General features: G+C 41.2%; 1 protein-coding gene across 1 annotated transcript; it reads right to left on the bottom strand.

Annotated features, from left to right (window-relative positions):
* Nucleotides 1-401: 401 nt before the first annotated feature.
* cpda (carboxypeptidase D, a) lies at nt 402-20,472 on the bottom strand. The gene is made up of 21 exons (XM_080025073.1): nt 19,694-20,472; nt 18,409-18,656; nt 13,612-13,754; nt 13,279-13,448; nt 12,116-12,534; nt 11,783-11,974; nt 10,932-11,099; nt 10,518-10,627; nt 10,216-10,315; nt 9,896-10,038; nt 9,626-9,795; nt 9,206-9,508; nt 8,781-8,976; nt 7,567-7,702; nt 7,238-7,384; nt 6,643-6,741; nt 6,460-6,524; nt 6,061-6,192; nt 5,709-5,894; nt 3,539-3,641; nt 402-2,973 (listed from the first exon to the last, which is right to left on the bottom strand). Exons 1-21 carry the CDS (start codon nt 20,344-20,346, stop codon nt 2,747-2,749), a joined length of 4,110 nt encoding a protein of 1,369 aa, XP_079881199.1. The 5' UTR covers nt 20,347-20,472; the 3' UTR covers nt 402-2,746.
* Between the last annotated feature and the right edge of the window lie 1,586 nt (nt 20,473-22,058).

Raw genomic sequence — 22,058 nt, 5'->3', positions numbered from 1 at the left:
GTAACACTTCAATTTCATGGAAACTTTGGCATGTAGAAAAGAGGTGCCAGGGCCTAACATCACAAGTAGAACTTTTCATCTCCATGCTTGTCCTTGTTTTGCAAAACAAAGATATTGGATGTAGGGTGTCTTCATTATCTACTTTGTTAATTGTTGTTGATGCAGCAGTCTTATTTGTGAACCCTTGCCCAATTAAGCTGGAAAGGACTCACGCTACAAAGGACAAGAAAGAGATAGAGGGTAAAGGCCACCATTTTCTTCAGCTGATTAAGAATACTTTTTAAAAAGTAAATGAAGCCCATTGCTTAAGAGGTTAATCATAATCATGATATCAAAGTGTCACGATAACAGAAAAGTAGGATCGCAGTAAGCAACACAATGGCAACAGAGCAGATCTGAGATATTTTATTTTATTGTGTTTCATGAGATAATTGTGGATGTAACACAGAGGATATTATGAAATGTTTAACTATGTGTATTCATGGTTAACAAGAATTGCACTTATTATTCCTGTTCCCAATTCGCAAGTATTATTTACAGTTGATTCCAGTTCATATAAAATATTCATACCAACACTGTGATCCTGACACACGCTCAACTCTCCTATACAATCATTCAGACACAAAATTTACAAAACTGTCTCATACACATATATCCATGAACGATGACTTTTTTAGAAAGAAAAAAGAAAGGATCTTAAAGAAGCAAACAAACGTATTTCTTAAAGGTATACATGATGAAAACAGGAAAAGCATGCATGGCATTACCAATTTAGACCTGATTTTAATAATCCAGTGCAACATTTTGAATTTGACTAGGAATGGTTCCATTTTCTGTATGAAAAAGATAAACGCAGCAATAAACACAACTTTGGTTTTTGGTAGTTCACACGATTTGCAAAAGTTACATTTCCATGGTCGCACATTTCAGCTTTAGGACTACTATCAGAGGTCTTGCTTTCTCTTTTTATAATAACTCCACAATGTATTTGCATGTCTGCACACACACCTGCTCCCTTAATTTATTCTTTTACCCCACTCACATGCTGTCAGTCCAATGACTAATGAGCTTCTGTAGCATTTGAGAGAAATGGTGTAGAGTTGGTGTTATCATCTGCAGACCAGACCATGTTGTTCTTTAAAGCCACTGGCAATCTGTCATTATCTTTTTTTCAGTGACCATACCTGTTCAGAGAACTAGAAGTATCTTCAACAGTCCATATTTAAAAACTAAAAGGGAAGCAAGTCAAATTTACACCGCAATATTTGTACTGAGCAGCTTTTAACTTGCATGACCAAAACGCTTTCTCAGCTTCTCACAGATAATAGGATACAGATCTACGGCCTTTGTTTTACAATACACAATCTTTGCACTGGATTTTGAAATCAAGTAGAAAAGGTGGCTGTGACATTGATTTTTAGACAGTAGTAGTTTGAGGACGGACAAACCTGGTAAACATTTGCACTCCAAAGCATTGTTAAGTCAAGTGTGGGAATAAACACCAACACATTTAAAACTTAAATGAAAACAAAATTGATATTTCTTGTTGTGAGAAATTATAGACATAGTCAGTGTGACATGCATGAAAAGTCAGCCAAAACTCTCCATGCAAGATTGTTTGAAAATTTCCAACAACAAACCTACAGCCAAAAAAAAGGGGGAAACAAAGAACAAATACATTCTTTTTATGATTACATATTTAGAGACTCAGATTTATTTCCTGGCCAATGATATGGGACGATCCTTGCTTTCCTTTCGGTGCCGGTGACCATGCTACATTAGAGCAGCCTTCACTTACCGGTAAGGTTTCATTCAAGCATTTCATTGGTAACAGATTCTCCCTGATGCGTTAAAGCTTTTTGAGAAGCTCTCTACCGTTCATTTAGTCAACATCGACTTGCAGGATAAATTACAAAACTACTGAACCCAGGCCTGCCAGCCTAGAATAATCTATGCAGAAATAGTGCAATGCTGGCATTTAGTAGTACTTTAATCACAATTCCCCTCCTTTCCTACCACCTGAGTGTAGAGTGGATGGTATTCCAGCATGGACCAAGTATCATCTATTCCCCATGTTGCTGCTTTCTGTCACATACACAGCCCGCGCGGACTGTAAACTTTACAGAAGCCAAGGCACAGTATTGGATTCAGTCTCCCAAAGGCTCAGACACTTCAATGTGGCAATGCTGTCTAGGATAAAAGAAACGAAAAAGGCATGATACCTGTGTGTAACACATGTGACATTAAGCACTTCCACCCAGAGTTCATTAGACATCTGCTAAACCAGAGTCTATTTGGACTTATCGGCTGGAACCCCTCAGCCAGGCAGTGGTCTTAAAGAGCACTCTTGTGCGTCTCGGAAAAGAAAAAGCTGTGAGACTCAAAACCTGGACGGATGAGCACAAAAGTGGGCCGAACCTTATATATCTCATTTATCACCTTCTCTTTTTCTCCTGGTCCAGATGGAGCAAAACTATTTTTTATTTAAAGCGCCAGGCATTGAGTCCAGACCTCCAGCAGGAGTCTTGTTAGGTATCAATATAGTAGCACTTATGATTAAGTGAATGGGAGTGATTCCACAGAGCTGTAACAGTGAATTGCCTCTCTCGCTCTTATGTCTCTGTTTTAAGAAAGATGTTGCAGTCTAGGGTTCAAACTCTTTCTTGTTGGCCAGGGGTTAAATTAAAGGGGGGGAGAGAGATCCAAATACGATATTGAGCCAACAGCCAGATCAGTGCAATGCTTTTCAGATTTTGTTGGCGTACAGTGTCTCCTCTTCGCTCTCGCTCTCGTCCTGAAACTCGTTGGCGAGCAGAGACTTCTTTGAGCCCATGGATGTGAGCCGGATCTCGTCCTCGTAATCGTCCCGGTGCTGTCGCAAACGATGGAAGCCGTCTTTTTGCCGGTTGGACTTGGCTGCGCACACGCACCAGATGATGCACGCGGTCACCACCAACGCCGTCATGGAGGCCGCTGCAAAGGAGGAAGAGAATTACAACCAGTCAGCACATCTGCACACACAGTTTCTAGCTGAGAGAAACATAAGAAGACTTAAAAAGTAATTCCATCACACAACTTACCATGCACTTCTTGCTTATTGTGATTAATCAGACTGAACATAAGATTGTACTCCCAAAGTGAGAAAGATCCAGAGAGAAAACACGGTGACTAATGTCAATAGAGATAAAATCTCTAATATGAAAACTGCTAATAAAAAAAAACACTCAAATAAATGTAAAGTGTGCAACAGTATTTCAGTAATGATATGCAGTAATTAACTGTCTGTCATCAGTGTCAAGGTTTTTTAACGTACTAAATTTCGTACTGAATTCTTTGATTCTTAGACTTTTATTATTGTAAAAGTTGCATCATTAGAGCTACAAAGTTAAACTTTTAAAAGTGCTTTAGCTATATTAAATCAACATTAATTAGTTTAAGCACATCACAGTAGACAAAATTAAAAATATATGTTTACAGGACACATATTGCATATAGTCAAAACTCTGTAACTAAAGACCTTTTCATAGACCATGCTTACCTGCACTGGCCACCACAAACTCTCTGGGCAGACCGAAGATGCTGTTGTCCATGTCAAACTCAATGATGATGGAAGAAGCAGCCTCATAGGGAGACACCACCACCTGCAACACAGCAGACATTTTTAAATAAGCCCCTGGGCCTCACTGAAACACGGTCAGACTTCTTTATTGTTGAGATGATGATATACAGCCAGATTTCAAACTGAATCAAATTATTTTGATGTACTTAATTTGGGTGTATTAGCATCTGAATATAGACTGCTGCAGTCGAAGTTAAACATATGCATCTTAAGAGTAGTGGCAATGTTTGTCAAGGTTCTTAAAGAGTACTTTCTAGAATTTCACAAACACTTGCTGACTTGAAAAGCCCATTAGTGTGTGTTGGTGACACATGAAACTTAAACAATAAACCTGTTTTTTTTTGTTGATTTACTTCCTTACAAACATTTCACTAATTGTTAACAACAAAAAGAAAACATCAAGTTCTACCACATGTTCTAATCTGTTCTAGAAGTTTCTCCCAAATGGCACTGAAACATTTGGCTGTGTGCTGAAGTGGGGTTGTAAATTACCTTATTAGCCAGCCTCATTTGCAGGTGTGACTGCTCAGTATAATCAGTTGCAGGTTCTCTGTTACGTCTGTAATAAGATTTGAGCGCTGGCTGCTAAAAAAATTCCAATTTGACTCGGCTATCCACTAAAATAGATTACCAGAATCTCAGAATCTGACTTTTCATCTCTCATTTACTGTCATTATTTAAGTACATTTTGGAAAATGGGGAAAATACACCTAAAGCTCAAAAAATAAGGATTTCATAGTACGTGATTCCAGGAATGTTGTCTGAACACACAAACGCAAAGAGTAAGTGCGACTCTTCATACTAAATTTATTTCCTTTTCTTACGTATCAATATGTTTTGCTGTTTGTTTTGTGACAGCATAACACATGAGAACCAACAGGAGTCCAAATCCTCTGAAACTACTCTACTACTTTTAATTTCCAGACAAATGAAATGCGTCCCTATGGCCTCAGGCCGAGTATCCGATGTCCTAAGAAATATGGGGACTCTATCAAAGAGAGGAATCACATGTTGGCCCTGAGTTATGACAGGGCCCTTGTGTGTGAGCAGAGCAAAGAGGAGCCTCAGAAACCCTTGAATGACAGGTATGTGAGGAACGCTGCTGCTCTTCCAGATCTCAAACTGCAACACAGCGACAGAGCCCATACTAGTGAAGACAGGAGCTCAACTAGTCAGCCAGGACCTCTGATGATCCACGGCTTCACAGTGCCAGAGTACCAGCAGACGTATCATTCAGCAGTGGATGCCCTGCTCTCTAGCCAAAGCGGGAAGCTAACAGCGTACAGTCTAGAGCTGGGCCGAACAATTAAGGAACATCTGTTTAAAGAGCTGGCCTTCCCCACGCTGCAAATTTCAGAGCAGCCAAATGGAAGGCTGGAAGTGACGGAGAGATTTTGTGTGCTCCGCCCTGTGCCTTTCATAGATATAGACATCAAAGGGGAATCATAGTAATATTTTCCCACATCGACTTTCTATGACATGAGTTTGTCATTTTTTTTTATGTCTCGTTACTTTAAAGTATTTGTTTTCCTTGAAATGTAATGTAACATTTCAATTTTTATTTCAAATATTGATCCATTTAAGAACTGATGTCAAATGTTTGACATTTTGAGATGACGCAAATCGTCAAGTCAAAATATGAAGCCAGAACCTCTGTGAATCAATTTTAATCTGACTGAGACCAAATAACTGAGTATGTAAACGTATGTGTTTAAAATGTTGTCATACACTAAAATAATGCAGTGTGCCTTGTGTGTATGACCACCACCTGTTCGACACTTTCATAAATATCAGGTTAAAAACCCAACATTGTAAGCCACTTATTTCATGCTGCATTTTCCTCCCCATAAATGCTTCTTGTGTGGAATCTTCATAATTTTCACTTTTAACATTTAAAAAAATAAATAATCTGATTCCATAACATATTCATTTATGGTTAATTTTTAATACCTTTTGTAGACACTTCAAATGCTAATGGAATCATTTTAAGTAGACAATACAGTAATTTAAATGTACTCATGGTGTTGTGTGGATATCTTCCTGTAAGTTAGTATTACTAACCCTCATTACATTTGGTATAACTTTTTACCTTTTGTCGTTGTTGTTGGTAGCCATCAGCAACTGCTTCGATATTATGGTTGCCAGGAGCCAGAAGCGCATGGAAGTAGCCGCCCTCTGAGCTAAAGACTCTCACTCCCCCATTCAGTACAATGATTGCCCCGACAATAGGCTTTCCACTCTTGTCCCTCACCACGCCACGCACACCTTTATGGACCTGGATAGGGTACAAATGGAGGTTACATTAAAAGTGGGTCATTTTGGAAAAATTATAATCTTAGATAGTTGAGGGTCTGTCTTGTTTAAGGCCAGAGGAACCTACCTTCAAGTTTTCATACTAGTACATTATTTTCTGAAAATGCTGATCAAGTGTTGCATCATACCTCCACCAACATGCTAAGGAGAGGCTTCTTGTTCTCAGCCCAGAGTATAGCCAGCTGCCCAGCCGGAGGGAACAAACAGCAGCCAGTATACACTGTGATTTCTGGACAGTGGCCAAAGTCCATACTGAAGTCCTGGGGCGGACAAGTAGACACAAAGGTGACACATTAGGCATTGCTGTGGCAGAAACCTATTCCTGGCCTAGCCTTACTTCTCATTTGATTTGACAAAAACTAAAGTGTAGTATCTCCAAAAGGTTTTACAAGCTGTCACCACAGAAACATTTTCAAAACAGCTCAACTACTCCAAATAAGTGCAGTGTGCTTTTCCATTTCATGTCACATCTTGTTAAAACCAAAATGCCATGTAGAACCACATCCAAGTGGGGTGGACAGACTTACCTTCATGCTCCCCATGTGACTTTGTCTCTCTGCTGCCCTCATAACTCCATCTGGGATGTTGCCCACTGAGGAACAAAAGGGTTTCTATTAGCTGTTGACCACCACTATCATCTCATTCATGGCCGATATTCAATACCAAACAAATCACAAACAAGAATTATTCATAGCACTTGATTGACTTACTCTGCCCATTATTTGAACATGAAGTGGCTCCCAGGTGCATCTTGGGATGGTTGTTGGCATAAACACTTGCCAAGTACTTTAGTGTGCCCTCATTTTCAACTGGAAGAAAAAAATCAAAGAAAGGGTTTATAATCTAGGAAACAGGAGCTTTATTCGGCAAATAAAATCAACGGCAATCAACCAGTACTAGATACAACATGTACATTGAGTGCAAAGTTGATATTCTGGTTCAAAAGTAGTGCCACATGAGTGTTCTTGAACTTTTCAATTCGAGGGGATGGGGGTCATCTTCTTCGGACCATGAATGTGCTCAGTAAATGTCATGGAAATCAGCCTATTCAATTTACATGTTATATGTGGAAGGTTTGGCCTCATGGGGATGTTTTAGGAGACCTTATGGAATAACCAAAATCAGGATTAATCTATTCTTTGGGCACCATGAATATCCATACCATATTCTAAAGCAATCTGGCCACAAGCTGTCAAAACCATTTTCTCTGGACCTATGAATGTATTTTTTTTTTTTTTACAAACTTGACATTTTTCGAATAAGTATCCAAACAAAGAGCAGTTTTTTTCTGCATAGTAGTGTTACCAGACTGGACAGGCTTGTCATAAGGGTAGGTAGCAACAAGGGAGCCTCCATCCAGGGCTACAGATAGAGTGTAGCTCTTGTCTAGAATCAAGTCCATCATCGCTCTGGTCTCCGGTTGGGCCTCCACCACACGCAGTGACGCATTGCCTGAAAAAGGAGTTGTTAGAGCATGCGTAGCTTTCCTATGGTAAGTGTATGTACAGGCAATGCCATTCAATTGTTACATTTGAACATTGTAGATTGAATAAGTGGATTCTAAGCGGTGAATCTCCTTATTTTGTCTCTGTCATTGCACACACGCACACGCATTCTATATCTTTACAACTTACCAAAGAAATCTGTGTCTAGATCCTTGCCATGAGCATTGGTCAAGCCCTGGGTTGAGGTGCACTGCTTCTCTATAGCCTGCTCTCGTCCATCTGGGTTGATAGACGGCACAATGATGATCCGGGTCTCATTGATCAGCTAGGGAAAGGAAACAAAGAAGGAACAAAAATGTGGAATCACGGTCACGTCGCAATAATCTACGCGTGATTGGTATCCTGGAGAAGACAGATGGAGCAGACCCAGTAAAGTTTATGGCTACCTTTTTAACAGAGGTCCTTGACGCGGACTTCTTTTCTTTCCCCCCCGGTCCTCGATTAGAGCTCACCCCATCGGCCTAGCGCGCTCGGCATCACAGATGGCGCAATTCTTGGGTAAGCCACTCTAACTTTAACTCAAAGGCTAGGGGTGTGGCTATATTGATCCATAAGAGAACACAATTCATTCCCACTAGCTCGATCTAAGACCCCAATGGGAAGTATTTGATTGTAACAGGTACCAAATACAGCAGACCCCTGTGTTACTGGTTAACGTGTATGCTCCTAATTTTTATGATGCCGGCTTTGCAAACAGATTACTTAGCAGCCTCCCAGCTTCAAATACACATCGATTAATTTTTGGTGGTGATTTGAAATTCATATGTTTTTTCTCAGTCCGAGAATGAACAATTTTTGGTGTTCTGTCTTCAAAACACTGTCTGACGTCCTGCAAGTAAATCTTCAGCCATGTCCTTTGACAGCCATTTTCGGGGTCCCCCTGGTGCCTTCTGCCTACTCGAGACCGCAAGCGGATGTTATAGCATTCGCGTCTCTCCTAGCCTGGAGAAGAATACTTTTTGAGTGGAAGTCTCCCAAGCCTCCCCTGTGATGTTATGTCTTTTGATAAACTTGAAAAAATTAAATTTTCTTTGAGAGGTTCTCTGAACAAATTTGATTGTAGGTGGCGCCCCTTTATATAACTCGACGTCATTGAAAATGAGGGTCACCCCTCAATTGGTCTCTCGAGGATAAATAAAAGTTAAATGAAAAAAAATGAAAAATATCTTATTTTAATAAGCTTAGGTCTCTCCCCAATTGTTAGTAATGTGTGTATTTGTTATTTTTTTTATGATTTTACCAAGGATTGTGTGGGGTGGGTGGGGGTTGTGATGGTTTGTTTGTTTAAAATTTCAAAAAAATTCAATAAAAATCGTTTGTGAAAAAGAGACTCCAAAACTTACCCTGGTAATGGCTGGGTTTTTTCCATAGTTGATACACAGGAAGAAAGCAAACTCCAGCAGCAGCTCTGTGCCCACTGGAGCATTGCCATGGATACCTGCCTCAAAGCGAATCTTGGGCTCAGATGGTTCGGCTTCCCCTGGTTTGTTGGAGATTTCCAGAGCCCAAATGGTTCTAAACTCAACACTTTGGCCCAAACTGAAGATAAAAAAAGAAGAGAATGAATGGCTCAGTATTCTAAGAAAAGCAACTGAAGTTATGAAACATGCAGCATATCAGGACAGTATTGGCCTTAAACATAACAAGATTTTAATTATTATAAGTGGTATAGAGGCACGATGCCAAACAAGTATCATTAAAAAGGAAATTATATTGGCTGGTACATATAAAGGGTTTTTTTTTGGGGGGGGGGATAAAACTTGCTTACCTGTGTAAAGATGTAATTTTGGGAAAGTTGAGTTGGAAACCCCTCACAGTGTTGGCTAGCTCAGTGTACCGTCGGTAGCGGAAGCTGTTCTCTGTGGAAGTTCCACTGACCAACTGCTCCAAACCGGGGCCCAGAGAGAGGTTCTTGATTAGCCTCTGGAACTCCATCTCAGAAGGGTTCTGTGTGGGTTGGGATCCCTCAGGAGAATGGCCATCAGGGTCTGAGCGAACACGTGTCAGTCTGAAGTCGACCACCTCTGCTCCATTCTTTGTGACTGTGGCGTAAATTCTCACAGGTTCATAACTGATCAACAGAGAAAGTGTAATTAAGGTAATATCACAGAAATAAAAATGTAAAAAAATGTGTTGAAAAATGTCATAGTGAATGATCTGGTTGTTCTTTCTGAAATACAAATCTCACCCGCGAGCGGAGGCAGTGACATAGTAGGTGCCAGGGACCAGAAGTCTCCAGTAGTCTCCGGTACGAGCTGTGGTAAGGTTGTGGTCTATACCCTCCACACTAATTGTGGCATTGGGAATTCCTGATCCATCCCTACTGTCAGAGACTGTGCCTTTCACTCCACTGTGAACCTACGGAGAAACATAACCACATAAACAGATGTTAATGCAAAACTGAGTAAAGGGAAGGAAAGTGCAGGATAATGTTAAGTACAAGGTCTGTATTTATTACCTGGTGTATAAACTGAAGCAAGGCACGTCGGTTGTCTACCCAGAATTTTGGCAGGTTCTTGGCCAAGGGGTATTTCACACAGCCCAGCTCGATGGTCACCTCAAAACAGTTGGTGTTTAAGTAGTTCCAGTCTTGCATGCCACCTGGGGGGAAAAAAATGGTGCTCCTTTAAAACTCCACCTCAAACAAGTTTTCACTGAAAGCCATACATATACACAACAAAATACAAATCAGATATAAAAGAGGTACTTTGGCTGCTTTCCAGTGGGAAAAATATGAAGGGGCTGTGTGACAAAGAAAAACGAAAGATATAGGCATACCGGGAACATTGTACCACTGTGCACCATTGGTGATGCCATCCTCAAAATATTCGTCAGGGTACATTTCACAAGGGTGTCCATTGTGCATCAGAGGATTCTCCTGCAGGTACATTGCACACACGTGAGAACTCAACACTGAGTATCATTGTAGTCAACTTATCAAAGCTTGTCTCTCCACAGATTTCAGACAAACTAAGCGGCTTTCATCAGCACCAACTTCACATTTAGTTTTCAGTTACACAACAAAACCCCAAGCAGACTTTATCCGGGCATGAATCAGATCAGAGTGTCAGGTTACCTACCTGTGAGTAGGCTCTAGAAACCTGCTGGAAAACGTTGTCGTCAGGTGACTGGCTGTATTGAGTTCTCATATTTCTGTCATCATCATAGGGGTAGTTGACCACCAAGGAACCTAAATTAAAAAAATAAAATATATTTTTTTTTTTCAAATTTGTGGTAGAACAATTGAATCATGAAAAACTGGTTGACTTTCATATTCTAGCCTAATTTTTCCCAATTGTAACAGTGGATCAGCAGCAGAAATTCTTTAAGATATTAAATTAACTCAAAAATCAAACATTGCCTCCTGTTACGTTTTGTGTGTTTTAAACAAACTAAGTAAACATGTAAAACAACAATATTTAATATCCCTATCAAAAGCTTTGACACTGAAAGATTACAATGTTTGCAACTGAAAGCATGAAATTTGACCGTGCCTCCATGGAGGTTGGCTGACAGGACAAAGGGGGTGCTCTTCAGCCAATTCATCACGGCTATTGTCTCCGGCTGTCTGGGCTCTGTGATGGTGACAAACTGATCTGGAAAATTGCGGTTCAGGTCAAAATTGTTGCTGTTGTTGCGCCCTCTGTAGCCCTTTTCGTCACCTGTGAGGAAACAAGTGCTGGTGATGAGTCATGTACATTTATCTGCATCCGTAATCAAATCGTGCTCTAAGATACACACAACCCTCCGCTCCAACTCCTTTACACTTCCTGTTACACATCAGCAGCAGTAAAAAGCTAAAAGATATTGGTACATGTTGACATGAGGACGTGTTTTGTGAAACTTATACTTTCAAGAAGCAAATATTTGACACATGCCATATGTAAGGAGGTATTATGTACGGATATGCCACTTTGAGAAGAGCGGCTTATCTGCAAAAAATAACCACCAACTCAGGAAAACTTTTTAATGTCTATCTCCTGAAACCTATAAACATTTAATGAACACAGAGCATATTTCCAGTTTCTTTATGATCACTCGAGATTTCCCCTGTATATGAATGTGGTCACTTTACAAGCCCCATTCAATTTTCAAAAGGCTGTACGTAATCTGATATCCTTTAGCAACTTACAACGGGGAATGTTACTCAGGTAATCATATTACAGGTAAGGTCCTGTAATGTTACACCATAGCTCCAATATCCAAAACACCCGCTGGACCTGTATACTAAAATATTTGCCATATTGTTACACCTCTCAATTTCACACTGGGTAGATTGTATTCCCTATTGTCCCTATTGTGTATTAAACTTTGAAGTGTGTTTCTGTGCATCCATTTCTCTTACCTTCATTGGCAACCTCGTAGCCATCCGGGTTCATAGAGGGCATGATGTGAATGCGGGTAGTGCTGACCAGCTTAGTGACCTCCGGGTCGGTGCCATAGTTACGGCATAGGTACTCAATGAGGTTGAGCATTAACTCTCGGCCCACCACCTCATTACCGTGCATGTTGGCTATGTATTTAAACTCTGGCTCACCTGACATGGAGTAAAAAAATAAAGGAGAAGGTCAGAGGAGAAAATCCCTAATTACACACTGGATCACAAAGTCTTCACGACATGTAAACAAAAAAGAAAGTATCCCTTAGCAATGTCTTTAGTCAATCATAGAAGACATACCATGCTCGTGCACAGTGGGGTTGCCTGAGATGACCATCACATAGAGCTCCCGTTCTTCTGCTGATCGGCCAATTGAGTAGAGATGGGTGATGGAGGGGAACTCGCTGTTATACCTGCGCAAGAACAGCTCCATGTCTGCATAGCTATGGTGATGAAAATCCTGGGGCTGGATGGGCTCCTGTTCAGGCAAAGGTGGGCTTTTATTGTTTCCCTCAGAAGGAAACAATTGGGTCGGTGAATTAGAGTTAGAAGAGCTGGCAGTGGTGGTCGAGGGCTTTGGATCATCGGTGGTTGGCATGGAGTGTGTGGTCACAGCAGTGTCGCCCGCAGCCTCACTGACCACAGGTGTCAAAGTAAAATTAAGTTCTTTGGCTTTCCCGTCTAAGACCTGGAAACTGTTGACCGTCATTGGTTTGTACCTGTATGCAGGAAAGAAAAAAAACACACTTACCAAAATGATATGCAAAGATTCTAAGAAATTGCATCATCCCTAAACAAATAGTTAGGAAGGAAGCAGCTGATGCCATTGTTTACTGCAGCAATAGTGGGTAAACCTGACTGGAATATGAAGACTGAGCTTCATTGTTTGATTGTCTAGAAGAGATCGATTACAAATTTTGCAACGTTCATTGTGGTCTGGCAACTATGAGGGGTGCAAGTATCAAAAATGAATTAATACATTTGTTATAGTGGATGTGACATGAAAATTGATAGTTAAATGATCAAGTGATCTGATGAATTTAAAGTCGATCCGAATAAAACTGTTGCGATGTGTTCTGAGCCCTTTTTTATTATTTTTATTCAACATGTATGAGACAAAAATGCCATTTATAATTTAAGGACCGTTACTACAGTGTTGGAAGTGACAAGAATAAATTGATAAAATTAATGAGATGAAATCATATGTGAAGTAAAAAATTGAGAAATAAATGGTCACGTGATGTGAATTTATTTTTCATTTTGCATCCATTTATTCTACCCTATTTATCCATTCACATGCAATTTTAATCACCTTCATTTGTATCACTTAATTTTGGTTATTTTCAACCCTGATAGGCAACAATCAACAGGTAACAGACAACAAGTAGGAATGAACGCATCTCTTAAGTGCAGAGCCCTTTTTTAAACCTGTTGTGCAAAGAAAGTTCAACGGTATTACTGACCCTGGGGCCACAGCTGTGATGTTGTATGTTCCTGGGAGTAGCAGGCGATAGTACTCCCCAGAGTTTCCTGTAGTCAAGCTATGCCGGATTCCTGCCACCAAAATGCTGACATTGGCGAGAGCAGTGCCGTTGAGGGATTCTTTGACGTACCCACGAACCCCTATATGGACCTAGAAGACAGCGGTGATGAAATCAACCATGGACATATTGCTGGACTGGAAAAATGGTATGCCAGTGGTATAACACAGGGTTTGAGTGTGGCATTATTCTTTTTTTTAAAACAGAACAGAATCCTAATGTATCATAACATTGTTAGTAAAAAATATGTTCTACCTTTTCCATGTAGGCTAGTAGAGATTCTCTGTTCATATCCCATTCTTTTTGGAGTTCTGTGGCTAGAGGAAATTTGCAGCAGCTCAGCTCCATGGTGATTTCCACACAGTTTCCATAGAGGTAGTTGTAGTCTTGCATCCCTCCTAGAAAACAGGACAGCAATGTAATATAACCCAACCATGCTAGAAATAGCTTTTAAAATTCAATCAAAAATAATACAAAAGAGAAGGACAAGTCTAGGTCCTGGGAATAAACTGATGTGTAAAACAACTATTCATAGTCCAGTCTAATAAATGATCTGCTTCCAAAAATCTGACCCACTGACACCAAACGATTAACAGAGAAAGACGCCTCTTCAATGCCAGAGTTTCAAGATGGTGTTTAATGTGGCACCAGGCCATGACATCTGCCATTTGCCAGTAGACCTAGCCCTCCAGTAAGGCAAACAGAGAGACACAAACAGAAGGGAAGGCTGTTCGAACCGGCCATCCCAGAGGCTCACAGGTTGGAGGGTTGCCATGACTTCCTGCTGGGTGGCCACAGGAACCCAATGAAAATGCCACCATTTGCCACTTTGTAACCGTAAAAAAGTGGAATGGCTCACACACTTAACACTGACGAATAACTTGAGCAAAGCACCCAGCCTCCCACCAGTGTCAATGAGGAGGACATCAATCACACCACAACTTTTAACAGCTGGTCTTTGCACACAAGCTTTAGCTAATTATTATTGCAAAGACACATCCTTTGACCTACAGTATAAATGTTTTTCCTGAGGTCAACATAAATGTTGTGTGTTCCACAAGTCAACTAAAATTCAGAATCCCAATACTTTATTGCAGTCCAACACAGCAGTCCTATACCCATTTACAGCTTATTTGATTAAATTAATTTCTACTGCACTGCCTCTTTAATTTAGGCGTTACAGTTGTTCTTCTTGCACTGTCCATCTTGTTCAATTGCCAGACAGTCATCTGCACAATTTCTAACAATGTGGCTGTGTGTAACATGGTGTACGCCTTGGCTCTGAGAGCAGGCGGACCAAATTACACACAAGAGTCATCCCCGGTCAAGCAGCAGCTCGTCAGCTCGTCAGTCTGAAACTTGGCGATGGAGACTGGCTGCCGGCCGGGTCACGCGCCCCACACACATCCTACCTCTACTGCGCGTCTACCTCGCGTCTGCGTCTGACTTTTGGTCACAGACTGTGAAATCAACGTAGAGCGAGCACACATCCAACCTCAGACGCACTGCTGAGGCGCGTCGGAGGCACGTCTGCAGCGCCGCTCCCCTTCACCTCAGGAGGCTCGCCTATTTTTTTCTGAGAGCAGCGCGTCTCTCTCGCGTCTCTGTGCTTTAACTGATAGAGAAATACTCTGCTGACAGTCATACCAGCAGCATTCACTCTAGTTACACGTTTACCCGGTGTGTTTATTTCAAAATAAAACATCCCTCAGTCGTATACGCAAATAATCCCTTTATTTCACGATGTAATTGTGCAATCAAAATCCGAGGGATTCAAAACCTAATTTTCAATTAGTTCTGGCATTTCATTTTTGGATAAATGACACATATAGAGATCCAATATAGTGAAGAAATAAAAAAGATCATGATGAGCGCAACAGTTTTCCGTTGCTCTATCTGTGTCTACGGCCTTCTTCTTCCCCGACCACACCCCCCTCTCTCTCTCCCGTATAAATCAGTAAAGTGATTTTTGAAATACTCTGCTGAGAGTCATATTGACTTCATACTGGCAGCTTTCGCTGTAGTTTCACCATTTCCTGGTGTGCCCCCTTCAAAATAAAACTTCCAACAAGCAGCAGCAGCTGCTGAGACGTTGCATGTGTGTCCGAGAAAAGTCCGAGAGAGGCAGCAGTAAGGTAAGGCGACGCGCTCCAGAGGTAGACGCAGGATGTGTGTGGGGCGCGTCATTCACTGGAAACTGTACAGGGCAAATTCAACTTACAGAGGGAAAAGACAGGCTTGAATTTTAAGATAAATACAGGAGGGGCATCCACATTGTAAACCCTGGACTAATCCATTAAACAAAAACATGGTGGGTACACACATTCACACAAGACAATAGGGACCATGCCCTCTGAGCTTATTTTGAAAATGGGTGGTGTGTGGAGATGTGTAGAGGTGATTCATTAGAGGTTTTACCCCCAGCAGAGACAGCAGGGTGCTATGTCAACCGAACCAAACCAAAATAAAATGCTCATGATGAACAAATAATGCAAGACATTGTGTGTAAAACCCACACTTAGCCTGCAACAAAGTAAAACACTGCTGGGTCACAAAATGTTCGGCATCGTCCTGTGCCGAGGTACATTAAATAAATTCAGTACCTTTAGCTTAAGTAAGTGAACAATCCATAGAACGTTTAAAACACACAGACAAACACACTGTGGCAGCCCCAACCGTAAATATCCTGTCCATGTTCCGGATCCAGTGACACACCCGGAACTTAACAAACAGGAAACCACTGGTCACACAATGGAGGCAAAGTAAGAGCAAGTAGCTGAAGTTGCTGTAAAGGGCACTGGGATATCATAAAAGAGTACCTCAGGGTTTAAGTGATACAACACAATAAAAAAGATTGTTTCATTTTTAGTGAAATAGTCATAAGACGCACTGTCAGCAGTTTACACAAACAAAGTGTTTAAGTGTGGCTATCAGAGGTCTGAACATTACACTCAGATTATCACAGCACTAGAGCTGCATTTCCATACAGTAATATGATAATCTTGACCTTGATAAGGTCAAGACAGTTGCAATAACCTCGGCTTACAAAATGACAGAAGTTATGGCTCTCTGAATCAGGAAAGAAATGACACAACAGAGTGGCCAACGTTCAAAGTCAAAGAGCGAAGAAAAAGCCTTGAAAAAATATAGTCAACAACATACATGTTTAAACACACGAGAGTCCCTTAGTCATGTGCTGTGTAGCATGGACCAAAACAAAGTTCACATGGAAAGGACGCCCCTCTAGGATACATGACAAATGATTATTATGAGTCGAGTTACTATGTTATGATAAATTATTTCAAGCCCTGGCTGCTAAAACAAACAATCTCCTGTTTCTGACTCCTGGCCCTGGCGATTTGCCTGGGCCACTCATTATGTCACACAATGACCTGAGCGATTCAATCAGCTGCCATTAGCCCAGTTTTAGCAGTGACATTTCCTCCTAACCAGACACATCGGACAGGCACTGCCATTGTCTGTTATTCAACTGGTTCTCCACTTATGGGCTGTCTAGCTTCATCTTGAGATACGGACATTGTTGCCAATAAGAGCTTTAATAACAGGCTGAACCCTCACTGCCATGCATGCCGTTTCCATTGAGAAAAGAAAAGGCTGCAAGAAAATGGGAAATCATCAGCTCCAACAGCCACTCGGTAGTCGCTGGGGTCCTGAAGAAAAGTCAACAAATAAGTGCTAACTAACTCTTGTCGTTTCACAGAGTGTGATGGAAATGATTTACAGGTCCCATTCCTTTGCGTGGTAAACAGTATGTGTGACATGTGATACAATATCAAGTTTAAGTGACCTACGACAAACACCATTTTTGTTTAAGGAATCCTGGGATTAGGTTTCAGGATTCATTTTAACTGTATAACAATCCATGGGCAGGTTAATATGATTAGGTTATAGAACCGGTATCAAAAAAGGGAACTACATACAGCCTGTAGTTTTATCCCAAATATTGGACCTATTATTGTACATATTTACAATCACCATCGTACTGCCACTTCAAAACAGCACAAACTCAGAATTACTAATTGCTAACAAAAATGGCACTAGTTCTGTTACATTGAGACAATGGATCTAACCAGGTTGTATTTGTGTTCATTCTTGGGAAATCACAAATTGGAAGACACTCCATCCTCTACAGGAAAAGCTGTGTGGTAACCTGAATCTGCAGAGACATGAATCACCAACTCCCAACCTCTGAGCAAAAAACAACAAAACAAAGTAGTGTGCATATTAACGACTTTGAATAACACTGTTTCTGAACCTGATTGAAGTGTGACAAAAATAAAAGCAGCAAAGATAAGAGGCATTTATTCAGCTGGTAAGAACACATATAGTCTCCTGTGTGACCTATCACGTTACACCTGTCTACTGCTTCATCATTTCAGTAAACACAGACTTTGACAGACAAACCTGACGAGTAGCGCTGATAAGTAAAGCACTTAAGCTCGCTCTAGCAGCGCTACTGTCAGGTTTTTGTGTCAAAGTCTGTATTTACTGAAAAAAAGAGTTACAGAATGCAGCTACGTGGAATGTTACAGAACCCGCAGTAACTTTAACTGAGCTCATTAAATGAAAGATTAAACCTGGAATGAATCTACAAACTAAGAAGCTCATGTTGCTTTCTGTAAGTTATTCTTAAGAGGAAAGACAAATCCCTTCCTCATGATCTGCAGTGGGAGAAAAACCTTGCCATGACAATGGCTTAAGCTGCACAACACCAAGTGTGAAGTAAAATTGTAAGAATTTGCTCATGAGCTTCCTCAAACAGGTTGTAGCTTGTGCATTAATTGGTACAACAAACCCACCTACGCTTCACAAGGCCCAGCAACAGAAAGTCACATTCTTGGCTTTCAGATGGGGAGATATCATGCAACAACACAGACTAGACTGTCAGTCACTCACTCACTACAAATACTTTTTCGCAGGAGTTTAACTCTGCTCTCCTCAACAAAGCTAAAACTTGAAGCAAATCTTGGATATCCTCCCCCTTCAATTACAAAACTGAAAAAAACAATGAGAAATGGCTGATCATCTCACCAGGCACGTCATACCACTGAGCCCCGTTGGTGATGCCATCTTGGAAAACTTCTGACATGCTTCCGGGACAGTTTGGATGGCCGGTCTTCATCACAGGGTGGTTCTGTGAATACACCAGGGCCAAACGGCGAAACAGATTGTCCTCCTCTGACTGGCTGTATAGGCCCTGCTGCTCGTGGGAGGCCGAGTCGTCAAAAGGGTAGCTGGCAACCACAGTGCCACCATGCAGGTTCCCTGACAGCACAAACCTGGAGAGACAAAGGCACACGTTAGAAGCAGCCTCAAAAGATTCATCCAAGCCACATGCCCATGTTATGGGCAGTTAAGCAGAGGGAATTTGGCACTAAATAGATTGTTCATTTGATAAACACCCACTTGATAATGTAACCCTCTTACATTTAAGTCAATTGAGTCACAGGGATCTTCAGGGTGAGTATGGACAGCGAACAACTACAGGTACCTGTTCAATGTGCATATGGGCAGTATGTATGGGCAGTATGTATGGGCAATATGTATGGGCAGTATGTATGGGCATATGTGAGCAGCATTGTGTAAAGATTGAGTCAAAGATGTTGATCCTTCTCCTTCAAAAAGTCATGAACAGAAAGATTCCCCTGTAAGGTTTCACAGATATACATCTTGTACTGAAATGTGAAGCTGCTTAGATGGAAATTGTCTTCCTGCATAGCAGCCCTAGAGCTGGCAGGACCGCTTCAACTGGATTCATATATATTTGTGCATGCAGGGTGGAACTCTGATCCTCCAAGCCATTATGGCTTCTCAGGACAGCATTTCTTGCTGACTATTATGAACCATGTTAGTTGTTAGTTGAACCTGTTAGTTACCACCTGAGGCACTGGTAAAGAAGGAAGCTAAAGGTAGAACTGAGTAACTCAAAAGATGGGGCTGCACTGCAGCAGCTAACAATTATTTTAATTATCGAGTTATCTGACAATGTTTTATCAGGTTTTCTCTTGAATGGCATGAATGGCTTTATTGGATAGCTGTTAATATAGAGGCAGACATAAGTCAAAAAGGCTAGGGTTTGAATAAAGGAAGAGACAAAGCATTGAGTTGCTTGTTGACAAGAATGTTGGTTACCCTGTCTAAATCCTCCATTGTGGCACACATACTGACCAAAGAGGATGTGTCATCAATAAAGTTTACTGAAGCCATTCCAGCCTCCACTCATGGCAACGCGTAGGCCTACTCAAACCCCTGAACACTGTGTGGATTACGTGTGCTTCGGGTTTTGGCGGAGACAACGACAAAAGAGGAGACTCACTTTTTCTCGAGGATCCATCTGATCACGGCCGTGACCTCTGGGATAAAGTCTTGGTTGGCCGTAGTCCCATCAAATTGGTCGGGGAAGCTCCTGTTGAGATCCATGTTTTTGGCATTGCTTCGGCCCCCGTTGTCGCCATTGCAGTCCCCCTCCTTGGACTTCTCAAAGCCGTCAGGGTTCATGCTGGGCATGATGTAAATATCCGTGGTGTTCACCAGCCCACCAACACGCGGGTCCTCCTTGTATTTAGTCAGCAGATACTCCACCAGGTAGACCAACACCTGCCTGGACACCGTTTCGTCGCCGTGCATGTTCCCGACGTATTTGAATTTGGGTTTCCCCGGTGTGTCCGTGTTGGGGTCCTCGGTGATCTGCATCACCCACAGCTCCCTGCCCTCCACAGAGCGACCGACGCTCGACAGGTTAGCAATGTGAGGATATTTCTGGGCTAAGGACTGCAAACGCCCGGTGAGGTCAACATAATTGTAGTATTTCGCGTAAGTTTCGACCGTTTCTTCCGCCGAGGTGCCACTGACGCTTCGTGTCCTTTGAAGCCTGGCGTCACCAAGGGAGACAACAAGAAAGAGGAGAAAGGAGAAAAGTGACACGCGGAGTTTCGGCGTCGTCGAGAGATGCTCCAGAATGTGTGCCATGTTGCTGTATCTTCTACTTACACACCATTCGGACTTTCTAATTAGAGAACAAACGAATAATTAATGAGTGTTTGTTTCCCCCAGCTACAGACGTATTTTGGCTGTCAGAGTCGGTCTGGCCTGTGTTTCCATCTACTTCCGCTCATCTCACAGGGGCGGGGCGACGCCCTGACGTAACAATTTAAGGTGGACCGGTGGCGTTCCATGTTTTCTTTTTGTTTTTGTTTTTTATAGGCTACAGTTCTAAAATTGTAGTTCAACAGTGTGTTAGTGAAAAAAAATTGGCTATAAAGGTATTCTGACTTTATGCCGTATATTCAGTGTCATAGGAAACGAACAACTTCGAACACCCCTATTAATAATCATTAATTTGTTTGTTTTTATTGTAAATTCAGTTATTTCCCTATTATATAGCCTTGTTTTAACTGGCTAACCTGAACTTGTACAATGCCAAATTGTTTGTACTGTATTTTAATAAAAGTGTTTTTAAGCATTGTGTAAAATGTAGTGTTATATTATCTGGAAAGATTCTGTTTGAGGACTCTTAACTATTGAATTATTTTCCTTTTTTCTTTGGTCTTTTCATGTTGCATCTGGGCACACATTCAATGTGTATTATTTGTATTATTTTGTATTATGAATAGCAAGGTATGAAAAAAAATAAAAAAGGTTAAAAAAAATGTCTAATGTTCTATGAAGGATTTTGTTGATATGATTTTTGGTTCAATTGAATTTTCCAGTTAATGTTTTCTGACCACTCTTTCCCTGACGAAAACATTTAGGATCTAAGTAAGAATTAATTTCACTGTGTTATTTTCTTATCGATAATGTTGTGCTATTAGCTGTTATCAGTGCAATGGCTTTTATTGTCTGTACTGATGGAGCAACTACGATGCAATTCACTTATATGCTTTTTTATAGTTGTTGATTTAAGTATCTAGCTGCTAATCCGCCCTATCAGTAACATCAGAGGTATGGTATTCTCACCAGCCAAAACATAAATCCTGTGATTTCTATTGCACTGACTACCATTCGGTAATGTAGACTTCACTAAAGTGGATGTAAGACCTGACAATAGAAACATTATTCCATCTTACACTGGTCGGCTTTGCTGCAAGCTTCATGTGGACTTGTGGACAACATGTTATAATTAAGGTATAAAGCAAGGAGTTTTATGTGAATACACCATCACCATCTCATGACTCTAAATTGTCACAATCAAATGTGTGTAATTGTCCCAGCGACATAAGACCTCCCAACAACAAAGAATAAACCACAACTGAGCACCATGGAGTTTAGCAGCAGACTCTTGGGTTTCTGTTTATTTTGATGTTGCCCATTCCTACTTTGATTGATCACTGGTAGCACAATGGTTACCCACAAACATTACGGGGAGCAATGACTCTTGAGTGACATCACCACCCCGCCACCACAAGGCCATTACTTCCTCCTCTTGTCTCCTCAGTGGGGCTATGGTCAGGGGCATCTCTTCAAAATATGTTTTTTTTTTCTTTTTCTTTATTTTCATTTGGCAACATAACAAAACGAAAGTGCGGTAAACATGTTGATCGTGAAGCCCCAGGATGTGTCAGTCTTATTTCACTAAGGTCTGACAAGGCTGGCTAAAGCTTGGAATGACTGGGTGAAGGGAGGAGGGAGGAGGGAGGAGGAGGAGGTACAGAGTGACAGGTGGGGAGAGGAGCCTGCAGGTC

Source organism: Ammodytes marinus (genome assembly GCF_949987685.1).
Source record: "Ammodytes marinus genome assembly, chromosome: 3".
NCBI classification, from domain to species: domain Eukaryota; kingdom Metazoa; phylum Chordata; class Actinopteri; order Uranoscopiformes; family Ammodytidae; genus Ammodytes; species Ammodytes marinus.
Note: the sequence above shows the minus strand (reverse complement) of the source record. Positions and strands in the feature narration are given on the sequence as shown.

Bases quoted from the DNA above. Each gene is read 5' to 3' on its own strand.
- cpda (XM_080025073.1), bottom strand. From the start codon at position 20,346: ATGGCACACATTCTGGAGCATCTCTCGACGACGCCGAAACTCCGCGTG. The intron at 11,975-12,115 runs GTATGTCTTCTA...ACTCCATGTCAG, and splicing joins CCCCACTGTGCACGAGCATG to GTGAGCCAGAGTTTAAATAC. The intron at 6,742-7,237 runs GTAACACTACTA...TTTTTCTTCCAG, and splicing joins TGACAAGCCTGTCCAGTCTG to TTGAAAATGAGGGCACACTA.